Source organism: Anas acuta, chromosome 7, assembly GCF_963932015.1.
Source record: "Anas acuta chromosome 7, bAnaAcu1.1, whole genome shotgun sequence".
NCBI lineage: Eukaryota > Metazoa > Chordata > Aves > Anseriformes > Anatidae > Anas > Anas acuta.
This window is the reverse complement of record NC_088985.1, coordinates 8,510,254-8,531,128: the sequence shown is the minus strand read 5'-3', so window position 1 is coordinate 8,531,128 and position 20,875 is coordinate 8,510,254. Positions and strand designations below refer to the sequence as shown.

Sequence of the window (20,875 nt, the reverse complement as noted above, 5' to 3'; positions counted from 1 at the left end):
TTCAAGGTCACTTATAAACATGCATGATATATTAAAACTTTCTCATACAGGTTAGGATTTGATTAGCTTTCCTATTTCTCCTGTATGAGTTACTCATTACTGTGTAGACACTAAAAGAGGAGTTGATAGTTGATATAAAACAGGAAAAACATACTCGTAAGAATTCCAAAAGGATGTGGGTTGAAAAATACGGAGCAGAAACAGTAAAAATTATTCCTGAAAACAGCATTACATTGTCAGCTGCACTAACATCGTGCTGCTTAATGTTGTTTTTGTTTGCAAAAATGCAGTATTTCTTCAGTTAAAGCTCCCACACAGGAACTGGAGGCAGAAGTAGGCCAAATATTAGTTCCTTACTCTTTATCGTTTGTTTTTCTAGATTTTGGCAGAAATCACACATTCTTTGTTTTAATTTTTCACTTCCCCACACTTGACATTTTATATCCTTTAAGTTTACAAGTTTCTTTTCAGTTTATTTTGCATGAACTTAGAAGTTTTTGTTATTAGTCCCGCTTAAAAGATCTTGATATGTTTTTGAGTCTTAAAAAATGGAAATGAGAAACTTTAGTATCAGAAATGCTGAAGGTAACCAGATCAAGCGAGTTGTGTAATTCAGAATTAGTTGTCTAACCACAAAACAATGCGTTCTTGTTTCCTTGGAGTCATTAGTTTAACTTCAGCATTTCCTGCCCTGTATCGCAGGTTTGTGTAAATAGTTTTTTATAATTTCTCTGGCTTCTATTTATTTCTTGTAAACAACAGCTTTAGAAACAGCTTTGTGTCCATAAAAATATAAATTAGCTAGCAGGGGCCTACGTACTACTCATCTGCTGGACCATGTGCTGTGGGCGCCGATTTGCTTGCAGTAATGAAGCTGGGGCCTGCTTGTGTAGGCAGCATAAAGTCAGAACAACTCTCTACTTATCTTTTTTCAACACCTTACTCAGTTGAATAAACTTAGAATAAAAGAATTACCAATTCAAAGATTGGTTTTCAAATTTTGTTAGGCCTATTCATAAGTGGTGTTTTGTTAGAACCTAGTTGGATGTGCTGTTGTACAAGTCAAGTCTGAGTCATCAAAGGCAATACTGCACATGCAAAACTAGAGTTTTAAGATGGTTTCGTGAAAACTGAAAAGCATAAACAAATTTTTCTGCATAGACGTGCATGTATTCTGCTAAGACCTGTTGCGAGGGGTGGGCAGGCAGAGGAAAGCTTTGTGTTTCTGCACATCTCTTAAGTAGCCACCATACGTAATTTGGAAGCTGAGAAAAGTTATGTATGACCAAAAATTGGCAAGAATATGCTGATGTATTTTTGGCTCAATAAAACGTGTGGGGTTTGATGGTTGAGCTATAAAATCAGTAATAATATGAGCAAGCTATAGCAATAATTTCTTAATCAAATATTGCAAAGCTTGTGCCCTTGATTTGAAGTTTTGTTGTCTTGAGATCAACTTCAATGTGGAAGGAATCACCATGTGAAAATGCATGGATCAGTGTTGTACAGTGAATGGAACAGGTAAAAACTACTTAAATGTAAAACATCACCTTTCCACCATGCATATGTAGTCTCAGCAGCAGGTGCTTCCAGCACATTCATTCAACTTCCAGAAAGAGATTTGGGGTATTCCTGAGATAAGTCTCAATGGTAAGTAATTCTCATACCAAGTTCATAGAACAAAAAGATGAGGAAATGATTTTATTATTGTTTATTTTTTCCTTGTGTTTTATTTTGTGTGACCAGAAGCTTCAGGCCTGTAGGGCTGATCAGCTCAGGCTGTACATCAATCTTTGCCAGTGATAATGGCATGACGGTCTTTAATTTGAAAGTAGCTTTAGAAAGGCTTTCTTGCTTTTAAGTCCCTTGTCTTTGTTATCTGAGCAGCAGACACTTTATTTGGCTTGAACAGACTTCAGTCTATATAGAACGCCAGTGGGTTTACTACCTTTTCTCTTTTGCATCCCTTAATGGGGATGCCCTGTGCAAACAGCAGCAAGCGTAAAATGAGACAATTGATGCTTGATTCTATGATGCTTCATCAGGCCCTGGGTTTATCAACCATTTTCTGCGTTTGTGTGTCAGGAATGTTCTGCTACATTAAAACTTGCTTTTTTTTTTTTTCTTTAAAAAAAAAAAAAAAAAAAAAAAAAAAAAAAAAAAAAAAAAAAAAAAAAAACTTGTGTGGATAACTAGGTTGGGCTCTTCCTGTTACCCCTCTGTAATCTACAGAATCAGCGCCAATTCGCAATATTTGAGCATCCGTGGTGCTACTTTGGGTTCCAAGGCAGTCTGAAGAAGCTTGTGGATTTTGTACGATGTGGGACATAAAAGCTTTAAACTGAGCAGTTACTAATGAAACTGTACAGGCATATGTTACTTTGCTTGTTTGTATAATTTGTAATTCTGCTTTCATTATTCCACCCTTACAGTCAGTTTGGTAGGTTTCTGAAACAGCATTTAGTTAAATGAAAGCAATATACGATAACAAATGTGGTCTACATCTTCCAGCACAGCATGATTTGAGCCTGTGTGGGTGCTAGGCTTGCTGCTAAAATTTACCACTCCAGTGTAAAACAGCACAGGCTTTTACCTTATTTTGTACTCTATCTATAAATCGTAATAATACAATGTGGCATTCTTTCTTCACTCTGAGTTTGTGTGTTCTTATCTATTTATATACACACACAAACAATCATTTGTTTTCTTCAGCATCTGCATGTAGCAGCTCTGTTTTTTAATATGGGAACTGGTCACAGGGAAAAAAATATGTAGATGTTGAAAATGTGGACATGAAAACAGCTGTGAAAATAAAACTCTTAAAACTCTTTCACCTTTACCAGAAAGGTCTAGACTTTTGTTGTGCTTTGATCTTCTTACCTAAACAATTACTTCATTTCCTTGGTTTCTTAAAAGAAGAAAGACCTTGATGCTGGGAGTAAACTTTAGTTTGGCGACGTAACTTAGATTGTAGGTTTTCGTGCTGATGCATAATTTGGATTCTTTGCCTATCTAATGTATGGGAAAAGAGGTAATAAATAAGCGAGTGCTTTGTTGTAGTGCTCTGTTGCTCTAAACTTGAAGTATGGGTAAGTTTCTCTTTTGCTATGCCCTCTCCCTTAAACATATCATTTGGGGAGACCCATTCCACTCCCTATTCCTTACACAGACAACTACTTTGCAACTTCTATGTCATGTTGAAGTTAGTTCCTCTAGATTGCAGTGTACAAACAACAACAAATAAGTGTTTATTCTTGAATGAAACAGACCAAGTTATTTCATTCAAATGTTATCTGGTTTATGGCAATATCTTAGAACAAACCAGACTGGAACACATCTTTTTTCTTTTTTCTTTTTTTTTTTTAAGATATGAACTGTATGTAGTGTGACATGCAGTGCATTGCTGTAAGTTGGCTTACATGTTAAAATGCAATTTTTATCTTCTCTGAAGTTTGAGGTATTAAATTCTCTCCATTCAATTTCCTCATTGAATTAACTAAGTACTGCACTGCAGTACCCTGGTGCTTGTGCCTGTACTTATGTACACCTGAATGCATCAGTATCTCAAGACATTAGACGCTTTTTTTCTTGCTCAGTTTTTAAACTTTAGTCCTTTGCTACTTTATACAAATTTATAGCCCAGTTATATTTATATGAAGCACATCTAAGTGGGTTTACTTTCTTCTGCATGTAAGCTTAGGATTCTGTTTCTTCCTGCAGGAGAAAAAATGACAAAAGGATCTGATTTATGGGATGCTCAGAGTAACAGTTGATAATAAATGGTCCCAGCTTCAGTTGTAGTGTCAGTAGTGTAATACATTGTAAACCTAATATGGAAGAGAGACAGTCTTATACTGAACTTTATCATGTTATTCTAAATTTTACAGCCCCCATCTAGAATTATTAAAGTCACATGCCTTACCTCCTGCTTTTAAAGTAATTTTTTTGCTTGTTTATTAAGTAGAACTTCATAGGCTTCTAATACATTTAATAATTAATAATTAGACTTATTTTAATGATGCCAACTGTATGTGGTACAATAGGTGGCGAACACCTGACCCCAGTGCCAAATCCTTCATGAGGAGTCTTGGGACGTGAGGCAAAAAACAAGAAGGATGTGTGGCTGGTATCCATGAAAGAACTTAGATCTGAAGCGATGCATCATTGCTCAGACTGTCTGATTAATGACAACTAGGAAAGGGCAGACATTCAGAATGCTGAGCTAAAGGGAAAACGTGACAGCAAACTGTTGGGGGGCCTGGATTTGGAGTGTGGTTTTGTCATATGAGGTGTTGGAACAACCTGTGTACTCCTGCAGGAACACAAGGTTAGAAATCTTGCAAAGGAGTCATAACGTGCATTCTTGAAAAACTCAGGGACGTTTTTATTTATTTTGATACAGAGAAAAAATGAAAATAAAGTGTTTTTGAACAAAAAAGGGAACTGTTTGTGCTTTTATTCTCCAAATATTCTGGTTATCTCCACAAAGCTGGAAAGCATGTGGCTGGTTGGCTTTTAGAAAGGGAAGAGACATCTTCATTCCAAATAATGTTTTTTGTCCTTGTCCCTGGGTATTTGCAGAATCCTTTTAGCATAATGGCGCCAGATAAGCACAGTGTTTCTTCACTGATGGAAAGGCATTTTTTTTTTTCCTTGTAGCTAAGTATGTAACCTGCATTGCAACAGACTTGAGCTGGTTTCCTGTATAAAGCTTTGTCTTTGACTTAATCTTGGCTTCCATCCTGCAACTCCACATCTGTGAATGACTCATAAGAAGCAGAGCCATCAGAAAAATATTGTGTACATTTTTATCCAAATCTGTAGGGTTTTTGTTTCTAATTTTTTTACGGCCTCGCTGCATTCTTCTCTCCTATGCAATGAATCATACAGTATCTGTGTGTGTACCTGACAAGAAAAGTGCTTGTGCGTAGAGAGAAAGTTGAACGCTAAACAAATAGAAAGAATATCCCTAGTCATCAATCTGATGAGAGCAGAGCTTTTGTATTTGGCAATTGTCCTCTGTCAGCCCCTGGGGCACTTCTGAAATGATGATATATATATAATTTTTTTTTCCTCCTGTAAACAGCAAGTTCTGTTAAATGAAGACTGTGGCTCGGGGGCAGAATCAGATCTGTCAGTCACTGGCAGCAGGAGAGGCTCTGCCTCCTGAGGCACTCGAGACTTTTTCCTGTCTCCACAGCATCCAGCAATTGAGGGAAGCAGCCCTGCTGCAGGGCTTTTTTAGAAAAATGGCAAGCTTTATGTCTCCTACTTCTTACTCTTGCACTCACCTCTAAGTCTTGGTTCCAGGTGTGCAACAACATCGGGCTCCACCAGGGGTCCTGTTCCTCTCGGGAAGCGTTTGGTGGCTGGGCTTCAGGGAAGGGGAAGGATGCTAGCGCCTGAAAGGCTGGTCTGTGTTCTCCCTTTCTCCCTAGGTGGAAAAGCAGCCCTCACATTCAGCACGGGTTGGGTGTGTGTGGGCTCACAGACCAGTAAGGGAGTCAGCTGAGGTAGGCGACATGAAAGCGGTGCTGGAAGGGCTTAACCTGACTGCGTTGTTTTGATCTCTTCCCTTGTGTCAGGGAGTAGGCACACAGCAATGGAAAAACAACTTGCCAGGATAAATAGCTCTTAGTTTCACTGAGAAGTATTTTATAACATCCATGGGTCCTGTGGGATGTTGGTGAGATTTTCCTGTGGCTACCAGAGCAGCCCTTCTCCAGCTGTCTTCTCCAGAACTCTCTCTCCTTGGATCATGGTGCAAGGGAATTGTTATTTTGTCAGTGTGTGGTGTGGGAGAGCATCGTTCTTGTTGACTTCATGTCTGGCCAAGGACTGGTGCTGTCAGTTTTGTGCCTACAAAGCATTTGGGATGAGTTCATGTGATGTGCAAACTTTTTTGCCAGCCTATCACTTTGACCACAGGCTCCTAAATTTCCTAAAAGACTGAATTGCAGAAAGGCCCTTTAGAAAGAGAGAAGGTGATCAACTGGCTCCTTGAGTAAAATGACAAATAGTGGTAGACGGGAGGGTGCACATGTGTACAATGTTTTAATCAGTTTTCACTCATATTAACAGACATGTACCTTAGCAAATCTGTCTTATTGTAAAATAGTGTGATACTTTTTTTTTTTTTTTTTTAAGTCAATTATCAGTACTGCAGGTGCATTTTTTTCTAAGGGAAAAATAGGTAGCTAAGCTCTCCTAGTCCAATGTTTAGATGCTGGTAAGCTGTCTTAATCCATTGATTAAAATGGAGGAAAAAAAATCTAAAATAAAAATGGGAATCTGGGTGAAAAACTATCAAAAGTTAGGTTGCTGTTCTTTAAAAGAAACCTCTTGAGAAAGCAAACAAAACTTCAGTTTGCCTACACTGAGCATGTCCTCCTAAGTCTATGTAGTATATGAGCTAGAACTTGAACAGTGATTTTTAATTTCAGGTTTTCTCACCAGGACTTAAGTGAAATGATAAGGTTTTAAATTTAACTTCAAAATATCTAATGTAATTAAAGTAATGTAAGCTAGCTGTCCCTCGTTTCAGAAAAAAACATCCAGTATCTCCTACAATCACCAGTCCTCTAGCAAAGGGATGACAGGTTTTCTGCATTTTAATACTGAAGAAGCCTCAATGGGGCAGCTAAATAGACTACTTCTAATCAGGTAATGGAGCACTGACAACTAGTTGGTTTTCCTCGCTGAATTCTTAATGCTTTGCTTCCAGCTAGCTATTCTTCACTTTATCTTCATTGAAATCCCAAATCTTTGGCCATAATGTGCTGCACTCCATGTTGTGTTGGGAAGCGTACTGTGGTTGTGTGGATGAGCCAGTCCCACATGTGCCTTTTGCAGAAGAGATCCCTAACATGGAAAATGGGGTCCCAAAGCAATCCCAGCTTCACAGCAGGCTTTCAGTCTGTGACTTGATTACAAAAATATATAAAACAAACTTTCTGTACGCAGAGGCTTGGCAGACAGCTTTTTCCCTGGAGATAAATTTGTTTTACAAAATGAGAAAAATCTGCTGGTATATATCTGAGATTTACAATTGTTATATATTAAATTATTGGTTCTGGATGGACTTCAGGGTATGCAATTCTGAAAATGTTGATATAGGGGAAAGAAAATTGACGAGGCGGTAGCTTTGTGTTCTTTTTTTTCCCCCAGTGCTATTAGCCACCAAATCTATGGAGTTGTTAAAGAAAACAGACCCAGATCATGAGGAATATTTGTTCAAAACCAATGTCATCTTGGTCTTCTGAGTATATGTGGCATTTCTTCTTCCATTATTTTTGGCAATGTCTGCAATGGAAGTACGTGTAATTTGTTTTAAGTTTCTGCTTTTTCTCTGCATTGTACTCTAGACATTGAAAAACACAGATGAAATTTTGAATTTTTTTAGGATGGTTTTTGGTTATTTGCTAATAGTCTTAATTTTAATATACTATGGAGAAAAAGGTTATTGAAAAATAGTCTAATGGCTGAATAAATTTATATAGCTTTCATGATGTATCAGAGTAAATGTAGACTTTGGGGAGTAATGAAAAATAAGAACTTCTGACCTCTGTTTGTGTGTGTTCAGATGAGGCCTCGGTTCAAGAAGTCTGATTTGGCTAGTAGGTAGTCCGAAAAGAGGCCATAGACATTGTACTTCCATGGTGTTCATAGCTGCTGTATTTCAACAGCAGGATTAAAGTCTCCTATGTCCAGTTTACTTTTTTCCCAGCATTAGGGATATCTGTTGGATGTTACAGCACCTAGGACTTTTTTTCTTAGCAGTGGTTTTGTAGCTTGTGTATCATGCACCTTCCAACAGAAGGAGATCCAGTGAAACCCACCCAGACAATGTCCTTCCAGTTACTTACAATCTATTTATTGTCATTATTGTCACTTACGGACAATGCTGAAATTCTTCCAGTTCTCTGGATGCACAGCAGGAGAAAGAAAGCTGTGTCATGGGTATCTGCCTTCATTGTTTTAATCTGTTTCCCCCGTAATTTGTTGATGAAAGGTGATGCTCCTATTGTTACCTGCAGTCCTAGAGTCCTTCAATCACAGAATAAGTAGACAGTGGGTAATTTGTGTACTATTCCAGATGTCTTGTAGTTCCTGACTCAACAAATTTAATTTGCCAGCAATGTGTATGTGCAGATATATTACTGCTAGCTTTTTTAGTTGAGCGTGCCAGTAACTTCTTGAGTGTTTTGGCGTATATCTCCCTTCCTGATACTTCCAGTTGACTTGTGGCTTACTCTGACCTGTGGTGAGCACCCTCAAAACCAAAGGCTGCTTTACTTACGAATTTTAGGAAGTGTAAGTGCCTGATTTTTTTTTTTTTTCATTCTCTGAGTCTGAAAAACACAGACCTATTGAGACTCTAAAAAACTGAGATTGGTAAGTGTTACATGTTAATTGATTAAATTTATTATAATAAAACTCTTTTTTTTTTTTTTTTTTCCTGTTTGTCACTTAGGGAAGACCACTGCACAGGGAAGATCCTGACTTATTTTCCCCCTCCTAGTAGCGAAGGTCTGTCTTCCTGTGAAAGCGAAGTCAGTTGTGTTATCGGCATAATACCTGTAATTTGCAGCATGTTCAGAAGTAGTCAGAGAAAATTTAAGGAACTTTGCAGTGAGAAGAATATGTAAGTGATGCCCTACTAATAAGCCAGTTAAAAACAACATTGTATTCTATTTTTGTGTAACTTCCTTGTTTAGTTAGGCCTTGCTACTTTCTTTCACCAGACCCTTTCATTTCAGAAGTTAGACAGAAAAAGAGATGACTAAGCTTAGTTACTGAGCTGAAAGAAAGTGAGACTTGAAGTGAGGCTAGTTCTATAATTACAAGGAAAATGGAGAATTATTTTGTTTGGATTTCAATAAATTCAACTTTAGGTCAGACATTTTTTTTCCTTAACAATGTGTAGTCTATCTTTTTGTTCCTAAAGGCCTGTTTTATGCTATTTGGCTTAACTCAGTGACCTATGGGGGTGGAATTCTTTATCTTGGCTTGATATAAGCAAGCTTTAAGAGTATGTGTGGGTTATAGTCTGACTTTGTGCACAGAAAACCATATTTTTTGTGATGGTTTCTGGTTCAAGCCTAGCTGTTCAATGATTTTCATTATTATTATTATTATTATTTTTTTTTTTTTTACAATAACAGGCTTAGTAGCTTCTGAGGAAAAAACTCTGACTTGGCTTTTGTCTATTTCTGATGATGAACTGTCTATTTAATTGAAACAAACAAAATAAATCACTGTGGTTAACACCTTTTTATGACTTCAAGAAAAGATCAGATCTAATTGCCATGAGGAAAATCTCAAGTTCTTTCTGATTCAGTGGATAGAAAAGTTAAGATAATTTGCAACTTACCTTCAGGAATATTCTACAGTTACTTGAAATCCCATTAAGTTGGTCTGTCTTGTTAAAATTCAAATATTATGTTGTTGTTAACTCTCCTTTTAAGAGTTTTTTGATGTAAGGAATAATTTTATTCATAGCCAAAACCTTAAGAGACAAACATGCTATTAGATTCTTTCATAACTGCAGTCTCTCAATGAAAAGAACGGAAGAAGTTTGGATGCTAATCAACCTAAAGGCACATTCACAAATACATATTTCATTGTTTGCAATATCAATTTCAAGAGCTTAGGAAATGAGACACAAAGCTCATGTGTGAGATCAACAAAAAGTTGCAATAACAACTCCTTTAAACAAAACTTGACTGAATCCTTTGGCCTTGGGTTTGGTTCCTATAAAATATGGTCTGCATTGTAATAATTCTCTTTTTAATTAAAATAACATTCAAAGTAAAAGTTCAAATTCACTTTTCCATGTGAACTTAGAAGAAATTACAATTGGGCTTTTTTATGATTTGGTGATTAAGTAGACAAGCGGTGTACTTCGTGGGTACCATAATAGTTAACACCTGTTTCAACTGTTTCGTATTTGGATTGGATGGGACCTTGGCAATCCAATATATCTTGAAAAGTGAAAACCTGATATAAAATATTTCATGGTATGGAAGAAATTATAATAAACAGTGTGGCTTAAAATATAAAATGCTTATTATGCACATTTACTTTAGTACTTTTTTGTATTTCTGAAACCAATGTTACCATTTTCTGTAAAAATAATTCTTTTGTGAAGGTCAGTTGAACAATTATTTATTTAATACCAAAAAATAAATAGTGTTCTAAGAAAACAGTATTTCCTGAGTAGCAGAGGTTGGCAAAGATGAATAAATTTCTCAGTCAGAAGTCAGTGCATGGTGTTAATTGCCATTTCATTTCATGTGGCTTTGGTCAAATCCCCTTATGGGACATGGACTGAAGGGCATGGTGGTCTTCTGAGGCTGGTGTGCCTAGGCGTGAGCTCTGGAAATCCTGTTTAAGTGCTGATGCTTTCCTATTTCTCAGTGGAGACGTGGCTAATCCTTCATCATTGTACACGCTTCAGTTCAAGGAGTGCTTTTGTTGACTTGGTAGTGCTTATGCTGTAAGGTGGGATGTTAGAAAGTTAAAGAACTGCTCTGTTCCTATTTGGGTCGTATTTGTGGTGCCTGCGCCCACTGTTTGAGGAGTTCAAGGTTCTGGAGAAGATACAGGAGAGAGAACTTGGTCTACTGCTCCTGCTTGAGGCTGTGGATGCCCAAAACCCATCAGCTGGTGTGTGGCAGAGCTGCCAGCAAAGTCAGCCCCAAACTTACCCTCAGCATCTTCCAGCCAAATGAGACTGGGGAACAATTCCAGTAAATGCTGCTGGTTCTTTGGGGTGGAGAGCTAGGTGTGGGCCTTGCTGTGGCTGTGCAGAAGGCTGTGCTGCCAAACCAAGGAGAGCAGCACAAGGTGGAAGTGGTCAGCAAAGGCTTTCCCTTTGATGGCTTCAAGTGCTCTTATAAAATAAAATCTTTCACACTACTTCTTGAGCTTGTTGTTTAAACGGCAGCTCGGAAAAGTGCGGGCTTTAGTGACCTGTGTATGGGAAAAGAGCTCTTGAACTTTTTTGGTTTAGTTTTCTTTTTAATGATTATTTCAAGTGGAATGTGGCAAGTCATTTAATAACAGAGTTGCCCTTGTTGACGTAGGATTTCCTAGATCAGGATTAATGGTCTTACCTTAACAGCTAGGCGGGAGTGTTTCATCTTTGTTACTGGTGTGGTGTTTTTGAAAACAATAATTTTATTTACAAAGTCGTAAAATGCAAAACTTTTGTTTATTAAAATCTGAAAGTTTGTTTCAAATTCAATGGTCAGATGGCTTACGCTGTGCCTTCCGTGTGGCGCTGCCAGTCCCTCTGCATCCCCTGCTTGAAACTTGCAAATGCTGCTTTTTGAAGGGAAGTCAGTTTCATATTAACATTTTAATTAATATTTGTGTGATTTACTAAAATAACCTGTTAGGGAACTAATGTCAGATATAAATTCTGAGAGCTCCTCAATATGATATGTAAAAGATGAAATTTGTTTTGAAAGGCAAGGTTAATACTCAAGATTTGTTTAGAAAGAAGTTGAGATTAGGATGCAGTGACCTAGCAGGCTTTTTTTTTTTTTCTTCCTAAACACAAGTTAACGCTTTTCTCGAAGTTTGATTGAGGTCAACCTCAGCAACTTACTAAATTACACCTTGTCCTAGTGATCACTGTTATCTTTTGAATGCTGTAGAAGTGTTTCCATTTTCAATGTCTGGTGCATAAATTTCATAAGCTCAGAACCATTCCAGCAAGTTCTTTCCCCACAGAAGATAGTGGGTTTGTGGTGCTTGAACAAAATCAGTTCAACCCTTTAATTATGAAAGAAATGGGTAACTTTTCCTTGTGTCTGGCAACCCTTGCAGTTCTCAGAAGCAGCAGATCTTTTTACATCCTTTGCCTCCATACTTTGCAGGTAAACATAGATTATTAAGTATGCAATTATAGGTGGTATCCTCAAATGTATAAACTAGTGATGAAATCTCTGGTTTTAAGTTTAATTTCTCTTCCTCTTAGAAATAAACAAGCTAATTATAAGAACCTGAGGAACATAACAGAAAAGCACTATCACTGCCTCAAAGAGTTACGAGGATGAGGGAGTGTGAAAGGGGGAAGTAACAGGAAAATAGCTAACTACGGAAAACAGAATATACTGCTTCATACAGATTATCTTTTTGACTTTTAATTTTCTTATTTTTTTCTTTCTGTTGAAAGATACCTTAAGTCTAGCTCAGTATTTTGGGTTAATATTCTGATTTTTTTTTCACTGCATAATGGAGATGGTAATGACTAGGCCACCTTAATATTCAACAACCATCTTGCACAAAAAAAAAGACCAGTGGAGTAACTCTTAAGAGACTAAATGCAGAATGGACACAGACAAAATACTGAAATAATGCTGTGCCTTTTCAATCATGGTAAGAACAACTTTAAGGTATTTCAATGCTAAACTTTAGGTCTGTTTCAAAAAAAATTTTGTACAGCTTTCCCTGCCTTTTGGTAGGCACCATGACACTTGACAATCATCTCACCTACTGAAAAGTTACGATGACAAACCATATCTTCATAATACAGTATAACAACTGAAAACACTGAATATTAACCTAAACTGTTTGTAAATGCTATTTGCTCTAACTCATAATTCTCTCTACAACTGTCTGTGTTTTTCTGTGAGCCCTGTTTAGGCTGCTGTCACTCCCTGCTCTTCCTGGCTTTGTCCGTGCTTGTTGGAGTCACTGGGTTGTGTCATACAGCTGCTGGTGGGGCCACGCTGTAAATCAGGTCACCAGAACGATTCTGATTAAAAATAAACCTACAATGAGAAGCTTGGAATTTGCTTTGTCAGCATCCTGCTTAAATGCCCTGCAGAGCATCACTGCTATTATCTGAGCCATCTCTTGTTTGTATTCAGTTTAGAAATCACATATTTGCAGCTGGAACAAAATTGGCCTATTCTCAGAGCTACAACTTCAGCCTCCCATCTGTCGTCATCTCTTCTACAGCTTATCTTCTGTGTCCTCTGAAGAAAAGCATGTTGGAGGGTGCCCTTTTCTTCTCGGTTTGTGGGGTTTTGGAGCCTGGAATAGCTATGCCCCAAGGTGGCTGCTTGCTAGGCTTCACTCTGTGCCTCTGTTTTGACTGTCTTTGAGTTGCAATTAAGAAGTTGATGTGATTTATCAGATAGGACTTTGTAGTCTATAGTTTCTCCATGGTTTGTAGGTGATGGTGGTGGTGTTTCCTGAGAAGCCTGTTACAACAGTAGTGGTGGTGTTTTCTCTTGGGCAGAAACAAGTCTCATGCCACTAGTTTGTATCTACTCCATTGCAGTTGTTCTTTGAATGCATTAGCTGAGTTAATGCTAATTGAGGAGCTTGAAATTGCTTGTGTAATTAGAAGAACGGGAATAACTAAGCAGCTGGGACAGATTTTTGAAGGTTGGGTTATGGAGCAAACCAGAGACCTAATCTGTGCATGAGAAATACAAAAATATTGCAGTGATAAGGAGTTTATTCAGCAATCCAGTACTATTCAGGAAACTCCCCTTTCCTTGGAGTTTCATCTGGAGGCATTCCTTTTTCTGGGAAAAGAGAGCTATCCTCTCTATGATTTGCTCTCTTCTGGAAGACCTACTGTGTTTTGACTTGGTTGCTGTGTCCTGAGTTGCAACACAGATAAGCTGCAACGTATGCTGGATGCAAACAGCTGTACCATTTTAAGTGCTATTATTGCATTGTGTAAGTGTCCAGCTAGAGGTTTAAGTACATGTGGGAGAGAGTGGTTTCCAGAAGATGACATGAATTAGGGGTTGACTAAGTTATATGATTGCTTCTTATAAGCTTGCAAACCGTGTTCTGATGCTGCTGGGTTTTCTGCAGGCTTTTTGGAAAGTACTCTTAAGGCTGTATAGTTTGTTTACTGCCCACATTTGTTTGGGTTAGTTATTTGCTCTTCCTGCTAATGCTCTTGCCTTTTTGATAAATGGGAACGTCCTGGTGTGGCCCTGGGAGTACAGGGAGCGTTTCAGTGTGCTGGCACGCAGCCCTCTGACCATGCCCCTTTTCGATCCCCCAGACACCCCTCACATCGCACCCTCTGACACCACAAGAAGCGTGTTGGGTGTGAGGAGCAGGGTGGTGTTCTCCATTTTGTCTCTTTTTCTACAAATGGTACCGGTGTGAAGAGCTTTCTTTCCCTTCATCTGAAGAGCTTCTCTTCATGGAGTCAGTATTTTCACCTTTCAGCCATTGATTTCCTAGGCTAAGCATATCCAGATGTTTTTCCTGCATGACGAGTTCATATTTACCCTTTGCCAAGCTTGAGCAGCAGCAGCCACATTCACAGCCACTTCTAGTTTGAAGTCGTCTCTTTTGAACACTGTTCTGGAGTGCTCAAAAGCGCCTGTGTGCAGTGGTGCTGTTGCTGGTGTCTAGGGCTGCTTTTGGTTTTCAGCTGTAGCAGTTGAATGTAGCAGCTCAAGCACTGGCTGGTAGGAAGTACGTGCTGCAAAAATTCCCTGGATCAAGTTGTGATATTTGCCTTGGATTAAAAAATAAAACAGAGCTATTATTAAATCAATTCAGGTTTAACGCAACGCTTCTGGTTTTGGTTCTAACTCTTGATCGAACAAATGCTGTAACCTTCTGGCTTTCTTTTTACCATCTTATTAGTAGGATTACATGGTAATGTATGCAGTGTGAATAAATCACTAGACTTGGGTGATCTTACATAGTTTGTAACTAACATATAGATCCATGTATAGTAGCTCTATTATGCAAATAAAAACATCTGCTTGGACTTAATCCTTAGCAAGTGACTTGGGAAGAGTTGTTCCAAGTGTTAGTCAGTTGCTGATAAATGTCTGTTGCATGAGAAGATGAGGACCTAGAGTTATAACTTCACAGTAGCATGAACTCACTGATGATTTCTATATACAGATGTACAAATTTTCTCTGAAGTACTTTGAAACCAGATCTTATTTTTGTTTTACAGCTGCTGCTGAAGGCAAAGGGAAAAGTGGGGAAGACTTTTTTCAAAAGGTAAGAAAGATATTTTAATTCAATAGCAACAGTTGACTAGATGAAAAATTACATTAATTGCTCATTCATGAGGTCAACTAATTAAACTTAATGTGCAGTTTCCACTGTATTGATCAAATACACTTTTTATATCTTCGTTATTTATTAACCATTAGCTGTGCATGGACCGCAATAAATATGTTCTTTGGGATATTCTACTGCTATTCACATAAGAGCTTAATTATTCTTTAATTGAAAGTTTCAAACCACGTGTTATGAAAGGATTTGGCCTAATAGGAGGGGGTTCATCTAAAAGATGTTGTGAGGTGGTCTTAAGGTTTTTATCTCTGGGGATAAACACTACATCCTGTTGTTGAAGAACTGACGTGAGACTTATTGTGCTATCATTGAAAGCATAAATATTTGGTTGGGAAATGCAAAGTCCTTTTTAAGAAAGAAATGCACAGTCCACACAGTGATTCAATAAAGCTTGTGGTTAGACAGAGGCATGGAAGGACTGGAAAAAATAGTCCTGCAGCAACTAAACTACAAAGAGAAGAATGAGCAAGAGTAATGACTTTGAAATTGCTTTTCACAAAGCAACATGTTTTTTTATGAATAGTATGCAAAATATTATTTGAGTTAATGAAGATCTGCATACAGTATGCAAATAAAAATGTGCTGCTTTGTTTTTCTGTACCCTAGAAGAGACAATGTAAATCCTCATGCTGTATCCTGAAAAGTCTTGAAACAGCTTTTTGACTGGTTGTCCGTTAAACAAGTAGTTGTCCATATTTTTTCAATGTTTTGTTCATACTTAAAGATGGTACTGCTAGAAGGTATCTTCTTAGATTTGAAAGAACAGTTCATCCTGCCTGTGGTCATCAAGTGCTTTGATCAAGGCTGGAGGGGAGGAATATGTATACATGCAAAATATTTGTTTTTAAACACAATTGTATGGGAATCTTCAGATTATGTTCTTGACTGACAAATGAATTACTTTTCTGAATGTGCTGCTTGTGCTTGACTTTCCAATACTAGTGAGCACGAAGGAGAAATTGTCAATAATTCTTTCTTAGGATTTTATCAAAATGTATGGATTTTTTTTTAACTTGCTGCAACAAAGCTGAGCTTTAGTAGCAAATAACTTTGTATTACACGTTTATTTTACATCACAGCATTTTCACACACTTGTGTAAAATTGCTTATAATCCTTAAAGCTGTAAACAAGGTATTTCCTCTGTGTGGGGTTAAAGGACTGACATATGTGATGTGCGTTGGGATACCTGGTTATGTACTGTAGATATAATGTACCTTACAATACACAGCTGTTAGTATAGCAAAAAATACTGGTTTGAATTTAATAGGAAAAAGTGCTGTGTGAGTAAGAGTACACTACTTATCAATATTGATAATGCATTGTCTATTTTGGCATTAATGTATTGTCATGTGCCTGTGTAATTATATAGGCACAATGTGGATATGGCAACGAGCTAAAGCTGCTTCATTTTGACTAGCATTCTTCTTAGTGACTCACCAACTTTGTAGTTTAATTTAGATTAGTGAATCTTTTGTGTACATACACATGATATAACAGCTAATAAAAACAGATGGAAACTATCTGCTTTGCAAGTTTTTTTCTCTTTTGTTCAAAAAAACTTTGCTCATGGCTTACTCACCGTCTGTCTGTGCAATTTCCTTTAATCAGGGGTATGCCTTTTTTTTTTTTCCTCTTATGTGAAATGAATAAGGCAGAGTTTCTGGAGGTAAAATAAAGACTTTTCATGTGTTTCAGGTTGTAGTAAGGAAGAAACTCATTTGGAGCATTGAAAACATATTGGTAGCAGGGTACTTCCAGAAAATCAATATGAATTCAAAGGTGTAGTAAAAACTACTTAAAAAATGCATTCGGAATAATCCTTTCCTCAGGGCTGTGTTGTTGGACCAAAGTTGAGTGGTGAAGAGAGGTGCATCACTCTTAAGTGACATCAAGAATTGAGGGTATAATTAGCATAGATGTTGCCATGTATAAAACATCTTCAGACAAACTGTACCCTCAGTGTGTTGAACTGCAGTGGGTTGGAAGGAGTGAGCCAGGTGACAGAAGTTTCCATATGAATGCTGAAATGACAGAAGCAATGGGGCGAATACTCAGTGATTCTGTATGTCAAGACACAGATGAAGAGTGAGGAGAGAGGAGGCCAGTACTGGAGGGAAGCAAGACAATGCTGATAGCTTCACGTGGTGGCTGGGCAACAGGAGATGTGCTTGGTTCATATAAGCTAGACTGCAGGAGGAGCAGAATTTACTCAGTGATCCCTAAGCTGAGCTTTAAAGTCAGGACTTAACTAGGGCCATTAAGCTACACATAGCATGCTTTTTAATAAATATATCATGTTTTTAAAAGAGTGGGTTAACACAGATTTTGTGATGCTGTCTTCTACTTAGCAGAGGCAGGGTGGAGGGTCAGGACCTAACACAGTCTGATGTGGATCTTTCAAAACCACTGAGAGCTGCTAACAGGGGATGCATAAATAATGTGATGGTTTTCCCTCCCTAGCTCTCTGATCTGCAGTTCAGTGGCAGGTAATCTTAAATAAACATGGATTGGTTGGCGGTTGTATTACATACAGTTTATGTAAAAGATACTTGTGGACCATGCTCTATATGTTATTGTCCTAATTTATTCTGTGAGTAATGCGTAATAAAATTCTTTTGATCCAAAGCCCATTTGCAGTTGATGGTGGAATTTTTCCATTGAGTTCCATAACATCTGGTTCATGCCTCATAGGCAAGCAGGGTCCCTCCCAGACAAAGGCAGGACATTGTTTCAGGGAACATTATAATTTATGTAGCACTATAGATATGAGTGGCACTTTATATAAAATGTAAGAAGGTGGTGGGTCTCTGCCCTGAGGAGTTTATAATCCAAACCAGATGAACGTTAGCCATATGGACAGAGGGGAATTTATTGCATCATTTCTGCTTGCCTTTGGATCTCGTCTTCTCAAGTCTTGCCTGTTTGTTTGTTGGTTTTTTTTTTTTTTTAATATATATTTGGAATCTTAATGTTAAATGATAACCGTTCACTCTAAAATTTGTGAAGGAAACAGTGTATGAGTAACCTTAATTATGAGACTGTCAACAGTATGGTGGGAGATGGGTGAATGCTGGGGTTAGTAGAAGCTGGGTGGAGTTCTTAGGTTAACGTAAGAATGCATGTGCAGAAGGAGCAGCTCTGGAAATGCCCATGTGGGGTTCTGTCCAAATGCTTGACTCTAGGTCAGATATAAGCTCCTCATTTCAGTATGGTTCAGTGTGTTATGTGCATTAGTCATGGGCTCTTAAAGTATTTCTGAGGGGCTCTTCAGTTCTTCCTTTCCTGGGTTTCAATTGTTTGCAGAGTTCGGTTTTGTGGAAAGCACAACATGCTACCAGACAGCTGTAACTTGTGGCTTTTATTGTCTCTGAATGTTTGAGATGTGGATTTGTTTTTAATCAAAAAGAAGTAGTGTTTGTAGGAATTAATATTCATTTGCACAGTTGAAGATACATAGGCGTTTTGTTTTTTAAGTTAACACTAGATTTAGGCAAAATGTTATATAAAAAAAAAAATAAATTATAAATGCCTACGCTTCTCTCTTGACTACAATGCCTGTTACTTGTTGAAGGGAAGGTAATCATACTTGGAAATGTTGGAAGCATGAAGCTGCAAATATGCAAATATTACATCTGTATGAAAATCTCATCTGACAATGTTAGGTGTGTAAAGGAAGACTAGGGTTTCCTTTACTCATTTTCTTTATTTCATTGAATGAGTAGGCTCTTCAAACATACTGTGTTTTGTTTTAGGAAACAATATTTGGTGAAACCATCTTTTAAAGGTAGTTACTTTTTCAGTATAAAGACTGGAAAAACAGTAGCATTAAGAGTTCTGTTGTTTGTTTGTTTGTTTGTTTTTTAATTTGCAATCATGTTATAAGAACACATCTAATTCCATTTTGTATCACTTGTTGGTTAAATTCATTTACCATATGTTTAAGTTATTAATGACCCTACATTACTTTTTGTTTAGGAGGCTCTGATAGCAAAGGCAATAAGGATGCAGCCTCAACCCCTGTTTATTTATCTAACAGTAATAGAGCTTGTTTTGCAACATCCTGTGTTTTCATTTGTATGCACCTTAAAAAAAAAAAAAAAATTTTGAAGATCATATTAGGCAAACCTTGTAACTTTTGCAAAATGCTTGAGTGAATATATTGATCAAGTTCTTATGTACATGAACACTTCATATATGTTCTGATACAAATAAATATAACTAAAAATGATATTTTTCTGTTGCTGCTGTAGGCCAGGCTGGAATTTGGTCAGTCGTCTTTTGTAATCTTTGAATATGGAATGTGTAGGTAAAGCTGTAAATGTGGATGGCTTAGGGCACTTTCAGGCATAACAAATATTAATCATTGACCTGAGACTAAGATGTCCCAGGCTGATTATAATCTGTGTTCAGCAGGAACTTTTTGAAGGGCTTTCCATGTGTCTTCATCCATGACTTCTCTGAAACTGTGTATTTGTAATTATTGCTTCCCTAAGGCTATATTCTCATTTCTGATGGCAATAATGCAGCTGTTGGTTTCTTCCAGTGCTATTTATTCTTGCTAGTGAGACATAATAAATTCATGCTTATCTATACATTATCATGGGTTTCTGTCCCTGTTTTAGCTGCAGCAGCAGGTGGGAACTGCAGAAACTGATTCCACACTTTGCATTTTTCTGGGTAGAAATCAATCCATATCCATATTAGTCAACATTAAAATCTGTGCTTGATGTGGAGTTTGGCTCATAGCATGTGACAAGGATATAATAAGGCCATACATTTACAGAATTTGTTTCGAACACCTGGCTGTGCTATTCTGTGGTGGGAATACTGGCCCGAGTTTCTAATTTATGTTTAGCTCCTCTATTTTGCTTCCTGGAAAGAGGAACTGACTGCTCAGGGATGTTGGTATGGACAGCAGAGTTGAAAGAATGTCAGTAGTAGTCAGCATTTGCAAGATATCTTGAGATTAAGAGTTCTGTCTCCCTTTTGGTAAAGCCCTACCCAGTGGAAAGAAGGAGGCTATTTAGGTTGGATCAGCTTGTCTAAAAAGGTAAATTGAGAATGTTTACTTCACCATTTCGCTTAGTTCAGGCAGAGCTAAGTGGTGGGAAGCCTTCATTTGTGTAGAAAACTGTGTTCATCACATCTGTGGTGTAGCAATCCATCTGTTAAGGGGATGGAGTACATACAATGAATCAAATCATGAGCTTTAGCTTCTTCTTTGTTGCTTCTGATATAATGGGGGCAATCTTGAGAGTTAGGCTGTAATACGAAAATGCTGTCTGATAGGCCTGACTCAGTAAGTGCCCACTGCATGTGAAAGCCTTAAAACAGTGACTGTCCCTGCGAGCTTGTAGGGGATAGTTTCCTTAGTCAGAAACAAGGGATCAAAATGCCCATTAGTATGGAGTGAGTGACTTTGTTTCACTGTGTGAACTCAGTCTGAGGTCCAAGTGAAACACAGCTTTAGTTGATGAAGTCCCATTTTATGCAATCGTACTGCTATACTTCACCTTTTGTGCAAGATTTCTGCAGCAATAGAGAAGGAACAATTGGTCATCGCAATCCCTGTTGAGATGCTTGATCCTTTTCACTCTGAAACAGAAGTCCTGTCTTACAATACAGAAGAAGGATTTTTGGTTCTCAAATTTCTTCTTCTGAAATAGTGAGTAAAGGAGGTGAGCAAGTGATGTGCATGAATAACCTGCAGTGGGTTCCTGATCCTTGTAGGTAGGGGATTGATTGCCTCTTCCCTTGCTGTGAAGGGAGGAGAGGTGGCTACCTATCCAC

General features: G+C 37.8%; 1 protein-coding gene across 2 annotated transcripts in view; it reads left to right on the top strand.

The window, feature by feature from the left end:
- BICC1 (BicC family RNA binding protein 1) overlaps positions 1 to 20,875 on the top strand; it is a 102,795-nt gene that overhangs the window by 20,682 nt on the left and 61,238 nt on the right. For both annotated transcript variants that reach the window (XM_068688741.1, XM_068688740.1), the window contains exon 2: positions 14,960 to 15,006. In XM_068688741.1, the coding sequence (XP_068544842.1) occupies positions 14,960 to 15,006 (47 nt within the window). The remainder of the gene's footprint in view (positions 1 to 14,959; positions 15,007 to 20,875) is intronic.